This window comes from Muntiacus reevesi, chromosome 3, assembly GCF_963930625.1.
Source record: "Muntiacus reevesi chromosome 3, mMunRee1.1, whole genome shotgun sequence".
Taxonomy (NCBI): domain Eukaryota; kingdom Metazoa; phylum Chordata; class Mammalia; order Artiodactyla; family Cervidae; genus Muntiacus; species Muntiacus reevesi.
The window spans coordinates 27,341,512-27,364,236 of NC_089251.1; the positions used below are offsets into that span (position 1 = coordinate 27,341,512).

Sequence of the window (22,725 nt, forward strand, 5' to 3'; positions counted from 1 at the left end):
CTTTCCCAGGATCAGGGTCTTTTCAATGAGTCAGCTCTTTGCAGCAGGTGGCCAAAGTATTGGAGTTTCAGCTTCAGCATCACTCCTTTCAATGAATATTCAGGACTGATCTCCTTTAGGATGGACTGGTTGGATCTCCTTGCAGTCCAAGGGACTCTCAAGAGTCTTCTCCAACACCACAGCTCAAAAGCATCAATTCTGTACTCAGCTATCTTTATAGTCCAACTCTCACATCCATACATGACTACTGGAAAAACCATAGTCTTGACTAAACGGACCTTAGTTGGCAAAGTAATAATAATCAGGTAATTTTGTGGACTTTGCCATGAAATTTAAAAACTCAGATGAAACAGTCTGTACACAGACACAAATTCGAAGCTCACTTGACAACAGATAGGGGCTTCCCTGATGGCTCAGCAGTTAAGAATCTGCCTGCAATGCAGGAGACGTGGGCTCGATCCCTGGGTTGGCAAGATCCCTTGGAGGAGGAAATGGCAACCCACTCCAGTATTGTTGCCTGCAAAAAAATCCCATGGACAGAGGAGCCTGGCTGGCTATAGTCCATGGGGTTGCAAAGAGTCAGACAGGACTGAGTGACTAAGCATGCATGACAATAAGTAACTTCAATAGTTCTTAAATTTGTAACTTAAAAGCCTCTCCACAAAGAAAACTCCAGGGCAAGATAAGTTCATTGGTCCATTCTATGAAACATTCAAAGAAGAAATAATATTGATTCTAAATGAATTCTTCCAGATATGACTACACATATATGGTTATTTAATTCTCGACAAAGGTGGCATTTCAGAACAGCAGAGAACAGGTGGTCTCTGGTAGGCAGAATTCTTAGACGACACAAACGATCCTTGCCCTTTTATAATCAATCCCCTCTGAGTGTGGGTGAAACCTGTGAGTAAGATGACATATTGCTCCCATGACTAGGTTATGTTATAAAGTGGAGTCTTTAAGGGAGAAAATCTCAGTGGGCCTGATCTAATCATATGAGTCCTTCAAAATCTGAGTTCTCTCTGGCTAGTGGCAGAAGAGAAAGTCACAGATTCAAAGTCCTAAGAGGATGAAATGCACTGCTGTTGGTTTGAAGACGGAGCACATGTGAGAAGGATATGAAGCTAACCTCGAGGAGCTGGGAGGACCCCTTGCTGACAACCAGCAAGAAGATGGGGACTACAATCAAAAAGCCAAGTGAACGAGATCCTGCTGACAACCTGAATGAACTCAGGAGCGGACCTGGGATATGCAGGGGGCATAAAAGAGGCTTGTGATATCCAGGCAATGGTGATTCTTGAGCTAGGTAGAAGTTACATAGGAGTTTGCTTTCTGATCATTCGTGGAGGTAAACATTTTTATGTTTCAGGCACTTTTCTGCAGTGTTATTCTTGAATTAGTAAAATGTATAAAAATTCAAAAAATGTGTAAGGAATGTTATATTTCTAAAAAGCAAAATTTTCATCAGGGGATGTATTTCACCTTTATTCTCATTTTTTTTGTTTCTCCTGGTAATTTCCCATCTAAGTACACTTTTTCGTTGTTTGCTTTTAGAAAGTAGAATACAAGTTTCCTTTCCAGTAACTGCTCCAAGGAAGCCATCCTTTTCTTCCCTCAGAAATGCTCGTAACACAACACAGTGGTCAGAAACAAAAATACCAGATAGAAGTGTAATTTCCTAAGGGGAAAACACATTTCTCCTGGCAATACTGTCAACAGCATTCCTGGAAACCCAGCAGAAATCAGAGTTTCAAGCACCACAGTGAAGGAAATATCTAGTAGTAGGAGTAATGGAAACAAAACATGAAGGGAGGAGAATGATTTAGAAGAATGGTACTTATTTACTTTCATTTCATAACAAATCTAAATACAGGTGTAAAAAACCTCACTGAGTCTAATGTTCTATTTTATTTGCTACCATCATCTTCTGAAATCTGCTTAGTGTTTAAATATCACTACAGGACTTCAACTCACAGTGGAGTGGCGAAGGAATGAAATAAAGGGGGGCTAAAACCGGAAGGCCAATAGGACATTCATGTCACAGGCTAAATGCTATCGCTAAATTCTCCAAGTAAACATAGTCTGCAGCAGAAGGCTGCCTTCTGTTTAATTAACCTAATCACCTACCTTAATGCCAGTTTGTCCGTCTGGAAAATTTCCAAGTCATCTTCAAGTCCAAATTCATTTGTCTTCTCCCTTATTTACCTGGGTAGAACTAGTTTCTCCCTTTTTCGGTACCATTTCTGCCCTGTATCTGTGTTCATACCAGTCCTAACTGTGATGTATTAAAATTTCTCTCATTGATTTCCTCTAACATGCTATATAAATAGAAATGTAAATATAAACATAATGTTAGGGTAATTATATATATATATATATATATATATATATATATACACATATGTATATATATATAAATCTATCTCAACAGCTCTATTTCATTTTTTCTCTCCAGTGATTATCCAGGTCCTTGGTTCATGGCAAATGTCAGTAAGGGTTGTTAAATAAAATAAATGGGTAGGAACTGGGCTGGTGGTTTTCTTTTTAGGGGAAGGTTTGGGGGGAGGGTCAGGAGGAAAAACCTGCTGCCTTCCTTGAGGTAGAGCAAGAGTTGATGTCACAAGAGAGTCTAGATGCTGACATGGGGAAGCCAAGTTGGCAGGTATTGGTTGATCTGATTTATAAACAGATAGTCTTATCAATGTGACAGAGTTCATCAAAGTAAACATACAACTCAAGGCGTATGATTTTTTAAAAATAATACAACTTTTTAGAGGGGTAGATAATTTAAATATATATATGTGATATATACACACATACACATAAACATCTATTGAAAAAAATATTAAAAACCTTCACTGAGTCATTTAATTCTAAACCAGAGGTGATATTCTAGTACCATATCTAATCACCTTTTGCCTAAATCCTAATACTGACCACACACACAAAGTTTTTTTCCTTCACTGCTGAATTTAAGGCTAAACTTCCATGAATAATTAAAGTTTAAGTTGGCTTTTAATGGATTTTCCTAAGTTACACACAAAAATGAGAGACTAGGTAACATGCAAGTCTGGTTTTGTCTTATTCAAAATATTATTCTGTGATTAAGTCAAAAATATTCTGAGAAGAAATTTGTGATTCTTGAGTGAAGCTTATGTGTCAGCAGATCATTGAATAGTTTTCAATTCATGTAACTGTACATGCTTTTAAAAGTTATTTACATATTGATTAAGGAAAGGAAAGATTACAAAGTCTCTTTTACAAGAATGCATGCAACAAAGGTAATGTAATCTACCAGGAATGCCCTTTGTCTGCACTGTTTTTCTAATTAGATAAGTGAAAGGAATTAAGACATCAATTTGGTCTAACTAACAAAAAGACTCTAGAATATTTTTTAACGTTAATTATCTTGACCTGTGATACTGCTAAGCTAAAATATATTTGCTTTTAGCTTTGATCAGAAAATCCAATTTAGTTGTCTCAGTGAGAAGTCTATTTCTCATGAAACAGAAGAACATCTATTATAAAGAAAATACATAGTAGCAACTATTACAGAATTAAAATTAAAGGAAAAAAACCCCATACATTTTCTTTAAAAGTAATATGCAAAACAATCGAGTTACATAAATTGAACTGATGAACACATGGTGAAGTTTATAAAGTACACTAACTGAATTAGGGCCACTCTATCTTGAATGCTGCATAGGAAAAGAGGTTTTACTCAATCTGGTAAAGAGGGCTAATACACAGACTCTCAGCCTATAAAAACCACCATTTTTGCCAAAAGGACAACAGCATTTGAAATATTTGAACAGTTTGGTTCCTTGAACTTTTCAGACCTTGCTACCACAAAAAAATATGTGTATAAACTAAAGGATACAGAAAATCTGTTTCTATCCAGATAGGTCAGGATTTATTATCCACCACTTGGACTGGCAAACTTCCTCCATTTGTTTCTGTAAGATTTCTACTGAAGCACAGACATTACATAATGTGCAAACACTGCAAGTCCTCCTTTTAGGAGGTAAACTGGTCAGACTGGTATACTGGAGGTCATTGTCTGGATGATAGTCAAACTACAGAGAAGTAGGTCTGGAGGGTATAGATTTGACCACTGTGAACAATCTCAGATCTGGTATTCCTTTCCCCCAATGAGCCCTCTCTGTGTAAAATGAAAATCATGTCATCAACTCAAGTGGTTGGTTGAAATATTGATTAATCTTCACCATTCATGGGATAAAAGCTCAGGAGGAATACACTAATCATCTTCAAGAGTCAGGGATTTATGAGTATCAGTCTCTCTCAGCTGGGACCTTCTTCCATTTGTCCTAAGCAAGGTAACAGGAATCACTAGTGGGATGGTCAGGGCAAGACTGGGTAAAGGTAGATTCTGTGGTAGCTATTGCAGGAAGAGGCAAGGGTGAACTGGTATCCAAAGGGGAGAGGTAAAAAGATGCCGGCTAGGATGATGGAGATGCTTGGTTAAGGATTAGCCTACTGTCATGAGTAGAAGATTGAACTAAGCATCTTTGTAGAGAATAAACCAAGAACACAAAGTAGAAAGAACACAGGTAATTCTTGCCTTTTTTCTCTTTACCCTAAGTTGTTATAGATGGGGAGAGTAATGAGGGGAAAAAAGAGACTACTAAAGTACTGGTTACTTGGATGTTAGAAAGCCAGGTCTATCAATAGAAGGAAGAGAACAGAAAATCAGAGAAGGAAGGGATGTCAGAAATACAAGGGCTGTGCTCCAAAAGTTTGTTTGCAAGTTGGTTGTTTGGAACAGAGATGAAGCAATGTGGCTGAGTGTTTCGTCTGGTTTACAGTCTGTTTTGCACATCGTGTAACTGTACTATGGGAAAGAAATTCCACAGTTCCCCCAAGCAACAGTGCAGATGGAAGCCTCTGGTTGCCTTGAGTCACGGAGGGGAACATGTCCTATGCCCAAACTGTCTTGCTCCTTGATGCCTGCACTCAGGGCTCCCGAAGACTCAGGAGGAGTCAATCACTGCAGCTGAAAGGGAAGATTCCTTTCTCTTGAGCACAACTTATGGAGCCTACTTCTTCAAGAGGCTATTTATAATTGTGGTGTAGAAAAACTGAAAAAAAATCTTTACATAAGTATCTTTTTTAATAGAAAAATATTAAACACATCACATGTCATATGTAATGTGTTATATAATCACTAAATATATATAGGAAAACAAGGAAAACTTCCTTAACATCCCATGTCTTGACTTGGGTTTAGAGAATACCGCTAAAGAGGCAGAAGGGAAGCACAGGGCTATCTAATGTCTATCAGAAACCCAGATGTTTGGGGTGAAGCGTTGTATGTGCGTGCGAGCTTAGTAGCTCAGTTGAGTCAGTCATGTCCACCTCGTCGCGACCTCACGGACTGTGGCCCGCCAGACTCCCCTGCCCCTGGGATTTTCCAGGCAAGAATCCTGGAGTGAGTTGCCATTTTCTACAAATTAAATCCTGTTGGTTGATACTGTTGCTGAATTCATGTATATCCTTGCTAACTTTCTGTTCTATCATTCTACTGATTGTTGAGGGGGTATTTACGTATCCAGTTATAATTGTGGATCTGTCCTCCTTTCAGTTACATCAGTTTTTGCTTCAGGTATCTTGCAGCACACTTGTTTTGTACATACACATATTAGAATTACTATGATTCCTTAGTAGACTAACTCTTTTACTATTATCATTATGTAATGTCCCTCTCCATTCCTGGTAATTTTCTTTGCTCTGAAGACCACTTTATCTGATATTAATATAATCATTCCTGGTTCATTTGATTAATGTTTGCATGATATATCTCTTCCTATTCTTTTACTTTCAACCTACCTATATGATTATGCTTTAACTATATTTTCTGAAGATAGCATATACTCAGGTTATGTTTTTAAATTCATGTTGCCAATTTTTATCTTTTAATTGGTGCATTTTGACCATTTACTTTAATGTAACTATTGGTAATGTTAGAGCTTGTTTGCCATTTTATTATTTGTTTTCTGATAGCTATCTGTTTTCTCTTTCTCTATGTTCTTTCTCTGGCCTGTCTATGTGTTACTGAATGTTTTAGAATTATATGTTGATATACTTATAGTGTTTTTGTTTTTTTTAAAAATATGTCTCCTTAAGTAGATTTTAAAGTGGTAATTCTAGGTATTCCACTGAGGGTGTCTGACTTACAGTCATTGCCATTTTCACTTACTAGGCTATTTCTTTCTCTTCTATGAGGGAAAAATAAGGGGGTAGGCCAGCAGGTCCTCAAGGGACATCTCCAACTTCAATCTTTGGTGATTTTTATGACTGTTCCAAGCCTGGCTTCCCTTCTCCCTATCTTATCTTCCTCTGCCTTGCTAAGCCTATAATAAACAATAGGTGTTGGTAGAACATGGCTGGGGGGGCAAATCCATAAATACAGAAAATAGACTGAACTTTGTATTTGTGATGACTGCTTCTTGCTATTTAGGAAAACACATCCCGCATAATCTGTGGGTGTATGACTATAAAGGCAGGGGTGTGACTTGTTTCTGAACTCACTATGCACATGAAATTGTGGGGATCAGTATAGGTGAGCACCATAAACTTTAGACAGTGGTCCTGCTTTCATGCTTGACTGGAGCAAAGAGACCGCAGCAGCAGCTACAGTAAAAGGAAGCTTAACACAGTGGCATATTGCTGGAACTTGAACACTACCCACTAGTTGTGTGACTTCAGGCAAACCATGTAACTTCTCTGAACCTCAGTATCTTCATCTGTAAAATGGGAACAGGAATACCTGAACTTCATTAGTTCTTCTGAGGACTGTAGGTAAAAGCTTAGAACAGTCCTATTAGCTGCTGCTGCAATTGCTGCTGTATCATTCATTGGAGGCTTATTATAAATAAAATATCAGATAGGCACTTTGCATACATTATCACATTTAATCCTGTAATAATCTTTTGAGGTACAGGATATTATTATCTCCATTTTGTAGACTATGGAGGTAGCATAATTTTATTATTAAAATCATTTGTAAATATAGTATAAATTAGTACTAACTAAAAAGATAAATTACATTTAAAAATAACATTTGAAGCTAAACAGTAAAATACCAAAAACATTCCCTGGCATATTCAGAAACTATAATCAGTAAAGCCTCCAATGTTATACTACCATGACTACTATTTATTACTTTTATAACTTAAATCTCTCCAAAAACTTCTAAAGAGCAAAGCAAAATCATAGTCTATTCACTCTATGGGGATATTAGGCCTCATTTCCTTGTGCTGATTTTTGTAGTTTATACACTGAGCTTAACAGGGAACACCGTGGATTCCTGTAGGGACTCCATATATAGTAGATAGAGAAGAATTCTTTCTTGTCTTGAAGCTACAGTAGAGAATCAGAGGATAAGGTTTAAAACTAAAGCCTGATGAGAATTCTCTGTCATTTAGAATATCCCTCACTATTTTCATTTTGTTTCTAGTTTTAAACTTTGGGGAGAAAAATATAACAAATAATACCTTGTTTGAGACTCACCTACTGTCTGGTTATTCTCTTAACACTTTCTGATATAAGAATAAACATATACATTTTAAAATGTGCTTACCAAGGCAGAACGGTTCCAACGTATTCAGACACGAAAATTCCCTCGGTATGTCCATCATTTGAAGGGCCATTCTGATCACCAAGGACTTGATTTTCTCAGGCCATGGTTTAAGCAGTAAGTAGCAAGGAACATAGAGAGCATAGCGAAGCCAGCACAAAAGAGGTGTGGCAAACCTGCCTTTGGGTGACTCAGACATTCGCTCAATTGTTGGAAAGAGCAGAATGGAGCGAATTACCTATAATTAAAAAAAAATATTTTGATGAGAAGTTTTCCTAAGGGATAAGTTACTGCTTTCTCATTTCTTCTATATAATATCCACAAATGACTAGGTTTTAGAACATGGCTAACAATCTATTCAGACTGAGAAGTACCATCTACTGCCTTCTCAGCCCTCAACCAATCTGGGTAGGATGTAAGGATGTCCCTCAAGTTGAAGGGGTTAATTTTCAGGATGAAGAGGAAGTCAAATACCTAGATAAATTCTTGAGTATGACAGCAACTCCCACTCCCTTTGAAGGATTGCTGAAAGTAGAAATGAATTTACCATTTTAGTGGTTTACCAATTTGACTAATGATGCCCAAAGAGATTAAAACTACAAAAAATACTCTAGTCAGAATTTCTTTTATTCATATTTGGAGATAGTTCACTTTTGAAAAGCTCATCTATTCTGTAACCTTACCAGCCAACGATAATCTTCAACAGGACCATATGTATACATGCTGCTGCTGCTCAGTCACTTTAATCATGTCCGACTCTGCACAACCCCATGGACTGTAGTCTGTCAGGCTCGTGTGTGTGTGTGTGTGTGTGTGTGTGTGTGTGTGTGTGTGTGTGTGTGTGTGTGTGTGTGTGTGTGTATTTACATAGGCTGTGCTGAGTCTTCTTGTTGCATGGTTTTCTCTAGTTGGGGCAAGTGGGGGCTACTCTCTAGTTGTGATGTGCAGGCTTCTCATTGTGGTGGCTTCTCTCGCTGTGGAGCACGGGCTCTAGGGCACAAGGGCTTCAGTAGCTGCGGTTCCCCAGGCTCTAGAGCACTGGCTCAGTAGCTGCGGCACAAGAACTCAGATGCTCCACAGCATGTGGGATCTTCCCAGATCAGGGGCTGAACCTGTGTCTCCTGCGTTGGCAGGTTGATTCTTTACCACTGAGTCACCAGGGAAGCTCAGGATAAAATATATTTTTAACAACTGATTCAACCTCAATAAAGCATGCATGCTCAGTTGCTCAGTCATGTTCAACTCTTTCTGACCCCATGGACTGTAGCCTGCCACACTCCTCTGTCCATGGAATTTTCCAGGCAAGAATACTGAAACAGGTTGCCATTTCCTTCTCAAGGTGATCTTCCTGATCCAGGGATCGAACCTGTTTGTCTCCTGCACTGGCAGGCGAATTCTTTACCAGTGAGCCCCTTTTGAATCCATGGATAAGATTAGTGTCTTTAGAAGGACATACACCAGAGCTTGCACTCTTCCCAAAAGCATACAGAAAAGAGGTGTGGAGAACACACAGAGAGGAGATAGCCATCTGTAGGCCAGGAAGAAGTATCATCAGAAACTGACCATGTTGGCATGCTGATATTGGGCTTCCAAACTAGAACTGAGACAATAAATGTCAGTTGTTTAGACCACCCAGTCTATGACATTTTGTTGGGCAGTTTGAGCAGACTAACACCTATCCCTTAATACCACAGTTAATTTTTGTCTGTTAGTGAACTTGATACAAATGTAATCAAGCAGTGTGTTTTTATCTTACTTCCTTCAATCAACATTGTTTATAAGATCCATCTTTGTTGATGCATATAGAAGTAGCTCATTACCTTTGCTACCTAGTTTTCCATTGTAAGAACACAACACATCTGATTTTACAGATAGATATCTGGGTTGTTACTAAAAAATATTTTGATATTTTTACACATGTCTCTTGTGCATGTATTTCTGTTGACTATGTCATCTCAAAGTAGACATATGAGGACATATGGTTGCACATGTTAGTTGCAGGGTTAGCAGGGAGTTCCAAATAGTTTTCCAAAGTACTTGTACCAGTGCACTCCCCTACCATCAGACATGGGCTTCCCTGGTGGCTCAGACGATAAAGAATCTGCCTGCAAGGCAGGAGACCTGGGATGGATTCCTGGGTTGGTAAGATCCCCTGGAGAGGGGAATGGCAACCCACTCCAGTGTTCCTGCCTGAAGAATTCCATGGATAGAGGAACCTGTCAGGATATAGTCCATAGGGTAGCAAAGGGTCACACACAACTGAGGGACTAAGTATACACACATACCATCAGACATTAGGGTTCATAGTGTTATATATCCATGTATTTGGTTCTGGCAAACCTTGTAATTACAATTGTAACTGACCAACCTGGTATTTGGAGGTGTCTCGTTATGGCTCTGATTTAAGGTTTTTATGTCTTTTTATGTTTTGGGAACATTTTCTATATATCCTCTGAAAATGTCTTATTTAAGTCTCACATTGTTCTATTAGACTGTCTTCTTAAATTATTGATTTGTAGAAGGTACTTTTTAATCTAGATACCAGTCCTTTGTCCTGTTGTAGTTCTTGACTTGCCTGTTCATTCCTTTTCTTATTTTTTTTTTTAATGGAGGTAAACTCTTAAGTTTGATACAATTGAATTTAATAGTCTTTTCTTTTACAGTTATGGTTCTCTGTCCTTGGTTTAAGAAATTCATCTACAATCTCAAATCATGAAGATATTATTTTTTTTTGTTCAAAAAATATTTTAGAAATTAGATTTTTCAGAAATTAGATAATGCTACTTCTTATCTGTTCTACAATGTGGATTTAAGCCTTGGGCTGGGTTTAACTTTAGTTGTGAGTCTATTCCTTTGATTTTGGGCATCAGTGATTTACCGTTTTTTAAGTATTTACATTCCTCCTTCTGGATGAACTGGATGTATTTCTCCTGGTAGGACGTGACAGTAAAGGTGGGGTTTTGTGGACTCAGTCTCTTTTTCACCTTCTACCATCGACAGTCTTTTTTCATAATAATCTATTTGATGGCACTGACCAAACCTTACATTGATCAGGTAACACCTGTCACTCTGCCTTCATGTCTTTCTCACTGATAGAACAGGGATTTGAGGGTAAAAACTGTGGAGGACCCTTCTTTCTAATCATATCTTCTTGTTTTTCCTTGGTCGTATCTAGCAGTTAAGGGCTTAGCTATTTCCTACAGGCTTTTCCTTTTCTCTCAACAATATCTGAGATCTTTTCGTTGTTTCTTTTTCAGTCACAATAATCTGATCTCTTCTAGATGTCCTTCTCTGTCAGGTAAGTAAGAATATACTGTTCCCTGAGGCCTTCGTGATGACTAAATAAAAGACGTTCTTTGGGAGCTGAGAACCACTGCCTTTTCAGATGATTTTTAAAATGCTGGATTGGTAACAACACGTTGCAAAATGCTCATGATGTGCTTTCTGAATGAACACTGAGTTTCTGCGACCTTGGCATCTTCTCAAGTACAAATCAGAGGAGAAGCTGGATAGACTGTATTGAATCAAGGCCTTATGGAGCATTCGTGGGTGCTTGTGATGCAGATCATTGTGGGTTCCAGAACATCAGGGATGATCCAGAGTCCTACAGTCAGAGCCAGCTGCCTGCGTTTCAGTGAGTTTACACAAAGGTTATATATAGAGTCACACAAAGGTTACAGAGTCTCTGTGAAGTCTGACTGGATAAGAAAAGTCAGTTAAAGGAATCATTCTCCCTGGATGCCACTTCCAAAGTGAACTCCAATTCAATGCATTTGAACACAGAGGAGGAATGAGATCAGCTTTGGAATCCCAGGGCTTTACAGGTGTTTGGTCACCTTGTTCATCCTCTTCTAGCATCACATAGGAATACAGCATTATTGACCCACCCATGATGATGACTGCATTGAGGACACAGGGTAAGCAGAGTACAGAGCACAAGCTGATGATGGTTATCATCAGTCTCAGGAAGTATCAATAAAGAACCTAACAGTTTTCTGACATCTCTAGGGCTCCCAAACAGGTCTCCCTATTCTCATTGTCCACATATAGTAGGCAAGCTACTGCTTCACCTTCACCTTTCTGTCCAGAGATATTCTTCAGGACTGCTCCCAATGGTTCAAACAGGGCTGCTGTCTCTCTTAGACATGTGGAATATATCCTTCAGAGTGGCAAAAATTAAGAAATCTAACAATATATCAAGTACTACCAATGTGGATCAACAAGAACACTTATTATGGCATAAATGATAGCCTTTCCTCTTCAGTTTTTGAAACTACAATCACTTTGGTGGGTGTGTGGAGCTCCACACAGAAAGTAAATTTCATCATGTTGTCTAATGTTAGCAGTTTGATTCAGGGCTCTAGCATTTCACTTGGATACCAAACGGCATGCTTTTTTAAGAGTCTGAGAGGGAAAAACAATAAAAAAAAATCTTTTAGCAACTGGAGAGGTGCTACAGTTAACCACTGACTTTATACCTTCAAATTCAGATTTCTTCCCCTGTCTTTTGGGTAATTTTAGTGTCATGAGTCCTTTAGTTCCTATAAGAGCTACAAATGTTCTGCTGGTCTTAGGACTTGAGAGATTTCATACAGGGGTGGGTTTATATGGAGCAATCTTTGGTACTGAGAGAGGAAGGGCTTCATACTGCCCTGCAGTGTCCTCCCAGCTGAAGGGCTAAGAAGGACCTCCTTCCCCACTGCACAGAAGAGTTCTCCCTAGAGGCTGGAGAGCAGGTTTCTTTAGCAGCTGCAGTGGCAGCAAAGACAACTTCTGAGCTTCAGCTGGGCTCTCTTTGTTAGTCCCACCTGGAGCTATAGGAACCTGATCTGGTAAGTAAGCCAGGTTGGCCACAGTACAGTCACTGCAGGCTCCCTGGCAGCCAGTATTCCTCAGTAATATCTCATGAGTTTGATGGCCTAGTCTTTCACTTTTTCAGTCCATAATCAACCTGAAACTGATTTTTACGTGTGGTGTGAAATATGGGTCTAACAACTTTTTTCCATATGGAAACTCAATTGTTCCAGCACTATTACCTGCAAAGGCAGTCCTCCCCTGCTTTTCTGCTGTGACACTGCTGTAGCAAATCCTGTATGTGAAAGGTCCTTTCCTGGGCTCTCTAAGCAGTTCTATTGACCTACTTTTCTAACTCTGTGCCCAGAGCACAATGTCTTATTTACTAAAGCTTTAGATTTTGGTATTTGGTAGAGTAAATTAAATCCCATTTTCTTGTTCTTCAAAAATGCGTTGAGTATATTTGGCTCTCTGCATTGGATATAGATATGAGTTTCATTTATAAAAATATAATTATTACATAATTAAGAGATGATACTAGTAAGTTTCAAGTCCTATGGCGGAGTAGGAAAGACAGAAGATAATGAATAAAGACTAGAAACTGCTGGAAGTGGAGCTGTAGCTCTAAACGAGGTGTTCAGTGAAGGCTTCAGAGAAAGGTGACATTTATGCAAAGGCAGTTAGGGAATGAGCAGAAGATATTTGGAAAAAGAGGTTTTCTGGGAGAGGGAAGAGCAAGTGCGTAGGCCATAAGACAGAACCTACTTTGCTGCTTGAGAGAGACTTCTCTAGGGGTCCAGTGGCAGAGACTCTGTGCCCCCAATGCAGGGGGCCTGGTCAGGGAACTAAATCCCACATGCCACAACTAAAGATATTGAGTGCTGCAACTAAGATCCAGTGCACCCAAATAAATAAATAAATATTTTACAAAAAGAGAGAAGCAGGGAGGACAGCTGGAGCAGAGTGTGTGAGAGGAGAGCAGCTCAGTTATGACCGCCATAATCACAGGGGCAGCAGCGGATGGATGGTCTAAAAGGCCTTTGGTTTCCACTCTGAGTCACTGAAAAGCTTTTGAAGGGTTTGACTTCCATCTCAATAAGATTACGTTGGCTATTGCATCCTTACTAGCATCCTAGAAGTACTGTATCAATGAAATTTCTCAAGATTAAAAAAAAGTAAGAGTTAGAAATATTGGTGGCAAAGAGTCAGACATGACAGTGGTTGAACAACAGAAATATTGTAAGGTAAAATGACTATTTTTGGTTTATGTTTAAAACATTAACAAAATCTCATGTATGAAAATAATAGCTAAACACCAATATAAAAAGAAATGTACTACACTTATCTAAAGAGAACTTTAAAATCCAAAGGGACATTTGTTTTTCCATGGCAAAGGCGATATAAATTCTCCCACTAAGTTAACTGATCAATTCAATTCAGTCAATCCCAATTAAATACTAAATAAGATGATCCTTATTTTGAAATTTGACAAATTATATTAATGTTAATATGGAAAATGAAATATATTAAGCCTAGGAATTCTGAAAAAGAAGAGAAAGAGCGGAGATCAGCTTTACTGACAGTACACGTTATGAAGCCACAATAGTTAAAACTGTATGATCAGAAAAGGATCACACAACTCAAAGGAACAGAAATGAGTCTAGAAACAGACCTGAACATATACAGGAATTAAATTTATGATAAAGGTATCAGTGGAGGAGGGAAAAAAAAAGTTGATACATAAATGCAGGCAAATAGATGGGGAAACAATGTATGGATATGAGAACTGGACTATAAAGAAAGCTGAGCACTGAAGAATTGATGCTTTTGAACTGTGGTGTTGGAGAAGTCTCTTGAGAGTCCCTTGGACTGCAAGGAGATCCAAGCAGTCCATCCTAAAGGAAATCAGTCCTGAATATTCATTGGAAGGACTGATGCTGAAGCTGAAACTCCAATACTTTGGCCACCTGATGCAAAGAACTGATGCTGGGAAAGACTGAAGTTGAGAGGAGAAGGGGACGACAGGGGATGAAATGGCCGGATGGCTGACTCAATGAGACATGAGTCTGAGTAAATTCTGGGAGTTGGTGATGGAGAAGGAAGCCTGGCGTGCTGCAGTCCATGGGGTCGTAAAGAGTCGGACACGACTGAGTGACTGAACTGAACTGAAATGTAGCTGGGAAAACTGGAGAACAGAATTATTTAGAATAGCAAAAGACTGGAGATGAATGTCCATAACTACGATTGGTTACATAAACTATGATATATTTATCTAATGGAATACTATGGTATAATGAACATTAAGTAGATCTGCATGTGCTAATAATGAGGGTGTTCTAATTCTGTTTATTCCTTGAAATAAACTGGTTGGAATTGCGAGTAAAAGGGAATTAGCAAGCTTCAAAGGAGACATTCTAAGCCTTGGGGCTCATATGTTCTCTGGACTTTTTATCCTGAAATCACAAAGGTAATTTTATTTGAAAATTAGACATCACTGAATAATGCAATCCCCACTAACTACAATTTAACAATTCAACTCCAATCTAATTTTTCCCTCCAAGTAACTTTTCACCATGTTAGTAAATAACCAAACCAACTACTATCAGGGATTTGGTTAAAAAAATAATTCTAGGGAATAATGTGAGGTTAGTACATTTAATCCTAACCCTCTAAAACTTCTACATTTACAATGGCACCAGAGATAAGAGAAAATATTCAGAACTAGTCCTTTCAGGTGCTACAATTCTTCAGGAAAGTAAAACTAAATTGTGTTCTATTGTACTCTGCTCATAAAAGCAGGAAAATACGCTAAAACACATGACAAACATTTAAAATGGGAAAGTTAGAAAGAATTTTTAATTTTTTCCTGGCCAATCCATAGTAAGCCAGAACAATTAACTAATGAAAATAATCTGTTTTCCAAGAAGTCTGGTAAATGTGCTCTGTAAGGTAACTCATTGTTTATTTTAGTTTCAAGTTTATTCACTTCAAAATAACCAGCTTCCTTGTGTTTAGTAAAATGTCCTCAAAGATTTAGAGAATATAAATGGTTAATACAGTTACTGTCATACTAAAACATGTACCATACAGATTCCATACTAGTTATGTAACCCACAGCACCTAAGGAACTTCGGACTGATCAAATCAGCTGGCAGAAACGGGAAGCAATTCATTACTTTGTATAAACGATCCATTACTGTGACCCGTGTTAAACAAAACTACATGCAAAGAAAAGCTCTAAAAATACACGAATAACTACAGGCTTACATTTTGTTGATCTGTATCAATAACAAGCTGAGATTTAAAGTGCACTATGAAATCATGGGAATGTACCGAAACAATAAGGAAGTTCTAATGTGCACTCTGAATGCATCATTACCTCTTAAAAATATAAGAAGACCAAAGATTGTTTATCACAACTAATGTTTAGTTGACTAGGCTGGTTTTCCTCTCTTGCCTTTGGAGAGCAACAGTTATTACCTGTCGGGTGAAACTTAGATTTTTCCTACATATCATGATGATAATTTCAATAAAATTTATAGTCCAAATGTGATAGGGTAAGGCATAGTAATAAAAATTTCTTTTATTCATGGAGAAACTATTGGCAAAAAAAAAAAAAAGAAAATCACTGAGGTCAAGGAAATATACCTGATTTTATAACACAGCTGGGCAGAGAAAGTTTCCAAATTTGTGTACATAACAAAACATTTTCTTATGTCACTGTCTCATTAAAGAAAGAATTTCTAGGCTGGCCAATTCATTCTACTCTAAGGAAACATTTTCATATATTTCACATTCACACTTGAAATCTAACAGAGTCAACATTTGGTAATGAAGCACAACCATGTTTTCTTGACTAGTATAGGAAAGTAAATATACACACTGGGACTTTTTATACAGGGTATGTTTGGGGGACTGGAGACAGTATTTTGATGTTTATTTTTCCTGAATTTATTATTATTATTAATGATTTTCCAGAAAGGAAGTTAGGAAACGATTTGAAGTATAGCCATAAGGTAAGGAGTATGAAGTTCAGGTGTGGTTTGTATACAATTTGTTTCATAAAATAGGCATTTTATTTTTAAACAGAGTAAACTCTAAAAAAAAAAAAATTCGATACACTTACACTGTTCAGATAGCTTATGACAGGTGTACCCATTTTTCTGGAGTGCAGCAATGATGTCTATCTTTTATGACTAAAGGAAGCCATGATGAACGGTACTTCAACATCTTAAGAAGAATGGCATCACTGCTACTTTCCCTATTTGCTTATCAGCGGAGCCCACCTGCTGTGATAACGGCAGGGTACTTCCTACCGTACAAGTTGAAAACAAGAACACAGAGCACACAGCTTTTCCTTTCACATGACTGCCAACACTGTTAAGACATATTAGAGAACATACAATAAGAACCAGGCAGCATTCAAAGATAAAGTTGCTAGTAGTCAAAACATAGGCCTAGGAATAATCCTAGTTTATCTCTTCTCCCCAAAGGCCATGTTTTCCTCTCCTTAGGATAAGGGTATTCAGCTTACTGAATCATATGTTTGCAGTTTATGGCTTCTCGGGTGGCTCAGTGGTAAAGAATCCACTTGCCAACACAGGAGACGCAGGTTTGATCCCTGGGTCAGGAAGATGCTCTGGAGGAGGAAATGGCAACCCACTCCAGTATTCTTGCCTGAAAAAAAATGGGGTCGCAAAGAGTTGGACACGACTGAGCGATTGAGCATGAGCATGATGCAGTTGATAAGCTGAAAATTCCATTCTATTTTACTGATCAAGACCTTGCTTTGAGATCTTATATTCTGTCTTAACAATGTCATACATCAGTAAGACAGGAATATGCCCCACAGCAGGAAAGTGCTTAGAATAACAGCAGTAATGGTAGTTAACTATCTTCTAGGAACTATGCTAATGTATTTTATATACATAATCTCATTTAATACGTAACCTTATCAAGTAAGTTTCTTTTTTCATAGATGAGAAAACTGAGATTTAGTTACAAAGTGATAAAGATGAATCCAAGCAGGGTAACTTCAGAGCACATTGTTGTTATTGTTTAGTTGCTAAGTCGTGTCTGACTCTTTGCGACCCCATGGACTGTAAACTGCCAGGCTCCTCTGTCCATGGAATTTTCCAGGCAAGAATACTGGAGCAGGTTATCATTTCCTCCTCCAGGAGAGCTTCCTGATCCAGGGATTGAAACTGCGTCCCCTGCTTTGGTCCACTGAGCCACCTGGGAAGCCTATGGCATCCATTAATTACACCATATACTTGCAGACAAAAGAATTTCTTAATAATTATTATTGTTTGGTGATATAACTCTTTGTAGTTGAAACAACTGCTACCATTATTGTTAGAGATAGGCCAACATTTACAAGTGTTCCAAACCATTCAACTTCAGAAATAACCTTAAATCCTAAGAAGGAAGACCCTTCAAAGTTGATACTGAAAACAAATTATGCCACTGCAATATTTTGCATAAGACAGATGACATTCATGAGACTGAGCACTTTTACTATTTTTCATTTATGTGAATTATATTCAAATCTTCTATGACAGATCTCTCTACATTTTAATTACCTGAATATAAAAAAAAACAAAAAAAGTCATTTCATGCTTTTAATCTACATTTCAGGGCTGCAAATTACAAGGAACACTTGCATATCTGCATTGATATTTACATATGATTACACTTACACATTTGAAACATAGCTTCAAAATCTTCCTACAACCCATGCTTTTTAAGCTTCTGTCATTTTATACACTTCAGATTTAATTTATTTTGAATGTAAAACGCTCTTCTCCTCTGCTTAAAATCTCTTGGAATCTCTTCCTTTTGAGTCTTTCAGATTCAGAATCACTAAGACCTAAAACAGAAAACTAATGATGCTCAAGCTGCTTTGGAATCCAGCAATCTATCACAGAGCCCCTGTTATTTTGAACTGAACAGTGTTTTCCAGGTAGCCCCAGAATTCAGTGATTGGTGACAACAGCAAAGCCACCCTCACATCTATAGCTCTGATATTCTCACAACACCACTGTGGCCTCTGGCAATATCAGTTTTCTCTTGGTTAATAACAACAAAGCTACATAGGATCTGAAAGAATGGCTTTGCTGACCAAAAATCTTACTTGGCAATTCCTTAAGGTTGGAGTTGGAATACCCTATTCAGGTCAGGAAGCAAAATCCTGAATTACTTGATGATGGAGTTGGGGCTTTTCTAAGTTAGAAACTCCAGTCTTTAAAAGCTTGAACCATTAGAGAGGGAGGCAGGAGTCATTCACTGGGTTTATTGTTTTCTGGCTTGTTCATTTGTTCATTCATTAAAGACATATTGGCACCTACGATACACCAGATGCTGTGGTGAGAGCTGGAGACAAAACAGTGAACAAAACAAAGAGTCTCTGCTTTTAGAGAACTTGAAGTCTAACGGGAGAGATATTTATGGCAAACACACAATAGGCACCAGGCTATCGGAAATAAACGTACAAGAGAAACATAAAATGGGCACAAGAAGCCTCTTCTTCATCATGGCCTAGGAACCTTTGTAAAGGGCCATGGAAAGAGAAATTATTTGACAAGCATTCACTGAATACCTGCATAAGCAAAGTGCTGATGACAAGAACTCGGGGTCAGCCAGGGAAATCAGTAAAAAAGATTCTTCCCTGTTTAACTTTGATGAAAGATGCTGTGAAACATGTACACTTCAGTTCCACACACTAAAATACCACTGTATACTTGTACGAAGACAAGGCAATGGTCTCCATCACAGGGTTTCAGACTAGGGAAGGCCCCACGGCAGGGCACGTGCTGGGGGCAGGGCACAGCACCAGACAAGGGACTTCTGCCACCGAAGTTGTCCCAGGAAACCCTCTGAGCTTCTCAGAAGTCAAAGGAAAGGCACGCATTATGGCAAAGCATGTCCCATTTTATCTGGCGGCAGGCAGATCCAACGGCTGGGGAAGCTAAGACCCCATGAGATAGAGATTAAAATTTGGGAAAACAAGTTAACTCGCAGCAAAAGGTTAGGTCCAAATAACTGAAGGAAGTCCATAAACCCCAGTACCAGCTTTGATCATGAAATAGGTAAGAATCTGTTCTCCTTTCAATTCAGGAAAAAATAACAATGTATCAGAGATGGACCTATCTTATCAGTTTCCCTCACAGGTCTCTGAAGGGGTGCTCCGGCTCCCCTTGTCACCCAGACACACCAGCTCCCTGAGCGGACCAGCCCTCCTTGTGTAGCCACACTAGCTCCTAGCCTTAGCCGCGCCCCCCCTCTGGCTCCTGAGTCTCATCTCGGCCTCACTGCTCTTCTGAGGCCTCCGCTCCTGCAGAGTGCAGAGAGAGGCCAAGTGCCTCTGGGAAGGCCTTACCGTACCTACCAGGACAGGCCTGCGTTCCTAAGCCTCTACACATTCCTGCCAGCTCTTATTATGCTGCACCTGACATCCAAATATCACTAACTTATCAATTAAAAATGCCCCATGGTATCTGAAAATACTGCATGATGACAATGGGAATCACATACTCTGTTACCAAGTTCAAATTTTAGTCACCAGCTTTAAAAAAAAAAATCGCTCACTTCAAAGGGCCATAATATATTTAACGAACTCTCAACTAGTTCAGGGGCTTCCCTGGTGGTTCAGAGGTTAAAGCGTCTGCCTGCAATGCGGGAGACCTGGGTTCAATCTCTGGATCGGGAAGATCCCCTGGAGAAGGAAATCGCAACCCACTCCAGTATTCTTGCCTGGAGAATCCCATGGATGGAGGAGCCTGGTAGGCTACAATCCATGGGGTCGCAAAGAGTCAGACATGACTGAGCGACTTCACTTTCACTTTCAACTAGTTCAGAGATATATACATTATATATACGTATACACGTGCACACACAACACACACACACTGACTCTCCCCTTTCCCTCATATACGTGTGTGTGTGTGAGTGTGTAGGGGGGCAGGAGAGGGAGAGCAAATAACAAAGAAAATGAGGTAAAATAATAACGGTAAGTCAGGATAAAGTGTACATAGTGTTCTATGTACTATTCTTATTCTTGTAACTCTTTGGTAAGTTTAAAATTATTTCCATACAAGGTTATAAAAAATGAAGTAAAGTCCACCACTGCCCTCTATCCCCCAGCCTAATTCCTTTATCTTGCTCCACTGTTTTTATCAAGGTTGTCTCTCTCACCTTTGAACATAATAATTTCTAAGTTCATTATCATCTCCCCCTGGCAGACTATGACCTCTAAGAGGGCAGGGCTTCTTTCCTGGTTCATGGGTGCCTCAAGTCCCCACCAGGTACTCCATGACAGTGCAAGGACACAGCACACTGAACAAATGAAAGGCTGAGGGGCAGTGCCCCCAGGCCCACTGCCTCATCCAAATACCCGCAAGCAACTCCCCTCCCCAGCCACAGTTCAGGGCTGGAGGTTTATTCTGTACGCAAGTTGAAGGAGAGAGCTTTCCAGGCATAGGGAAAAGCAGGGGAAAGGGCTGTTCATGGAAAGGAGATCTGAGGGAAAGCCCAACATGCATGCTGACACTTCCACCAGCCTCTCACATGGTCTCACTTCAATGATGATGCTTTCGGGCAGGAGATTTGAAGATTTTAGGGGAGAAACTGAAGGGCTCTAGAGAAAGAATGCACTGATAGTGACACTGGGAAATAACACCAAAAAAAAAAAAAAAAAAAGTCAGGACACCTATCCCATCACGCTGCTGTGAAGCTGCCTAGTTGACAAGGCCCACACCCACACAAACCTCCTAGGATTTCCGGTGCTTCATTCCTAAATGTGAACAGATAACAAAGGAATGTCAGACATTTGAGGAAGCTTCTATTATAGATCAACATAAGCAAAAAGTGATAAAGAAAATTTAGAATGAATAGAGACAATGCATGATACAGCAAAACCCCGCAAATTTGCTTTCCCCAGAGAGAGAGAAACACCCACAAAGTCAAAAAAGACTCCACAAAAAGGGAACAAGGAACAAGAAATTATCTGTATGAAGGCTGAAATCAAAAGTTTAATTAGATGGATTCCAAGATAAGGTTGGGAAATTATCCATTTCTCATCATACAGAACTTTAAAAGAGTGAAAGGTGAACAATGGAAAATGAAATCCATCAACAGAATCTTTTCTTAAGGTTTAACATGTGAACAATCAGAAAACAAGTAGGAAAAAAATACAAGAAAAGTTTTCAGGATGTAAGAATGCCAGTTTCCGGATTAAAAAGGATAAACAGCCCAAGGAATATCATCACAAAACATAATAATGTGGATAAAGTGAAGATTCCAAAACTGTCCAGAGAAAAAACAGGTCACACGAAAAACAAAGAACTCAAAATGGCATACTTCTCAAGGGAAAGCTTGAAGAATGGGAAGCTAGGCAGAAGCAGTAATGGTGGTGATGGGGTGTGGGGATGGCAAACTAGCCTACTGCAGAGCCATCTGCCTGCCAAGAACAATTAGAAAACCTGGAAAAAGTTTTTTCGGTTTTTAAGTGTCTTTGCAAGTATCAAAGGCAGAAGAGACCTGGAGAGCCAAAATTCTAGAGACAAAGGAAATTCTGAGAAGTATGCTGAAACAGTTCTTAGTCATTTACCAATTTGCAGGCAATGGCTATACGGCCAAGAAATTGAAGAGTTTCTGGAAATCTTCTGTGGCTCAGGGTCAAAATCTGGGCGTTTGGTGCCCATTAAAGAGAAGGCATGCTGAGCTCTCAGTTCAGTTCAGTTCAGTCGCTCAGTTGTGTCCAACTCTTAGCGACCCCATGAATCGCAGCACGCTAGGCCTCCCTGTCCATCACCAACTCCCGGAGTTTACTCAAACTCATGTCCATCAAGTCGGTGATGCCATCCAACCATCTCATCCTCTGTCATCCCCTTCTCCTCCTGTCCTCAATCTTTCCCAGCATCAGGGTCTTTTCCAATGAGTCAATTCTTCGCATGAGGTGGCCAAAGTATTGGAGTTTCAGCTTCAAGATCAATCCTTCCAATTAACACCCAGGACTGATCTCCTTTAGGATGAACTGGTTGGATCTCCCTGCAGTTCAAGGGACTCTCAAGAGTCTTCTCCATCACCACAGTTCAAAAGTATCAATTTTGTGGCGCTCAGCTTTCTTCACAGTCCAACTCTCATACATGACCACTGGAAAAACCACAGCCTTGACTAGACGGACCTTTGCTGTCAAAGTAATGTTTCTGCTTTTTAATATGCTATCTAGGTTGGTCATAACTTTCTTTCCAAGGAGTAAGTGTCTTTTAATTTCATGGCTGCAATCACCATCTGCAGTAATTTTGGAGTCCAAAAAAATGAAGTCTGACACT

At 39.2% G+C, this 22,725-nt stretch overlaps 1 protein-coding gene across 3 annotated transcripts in view; it reads right to left on the reverse strand.

Annotated features, from left to right (window-relative positions):
* LDAH (lipid droplet associated hydrolase) overlaps positions 1-22,725 on the reverse strand; it is a 92,537-nt gene that overhangs the window by 18,525 nt on the left and 51,287 nt on the right. For all 3 annotated transcript variants that reach the window (XM_065928631.1, XM_065928629.1, XM_065928630.1), the window contains one exon: positions 7,604-7,838. In XM_065928631.1, the coding sequence (XP_065784703.1) occupies positions 7,604-7,838 (235 nt within the window). The remainder of the gene's footprint in view (positions 1-7,603; positions 7,839-22,725) is intronic.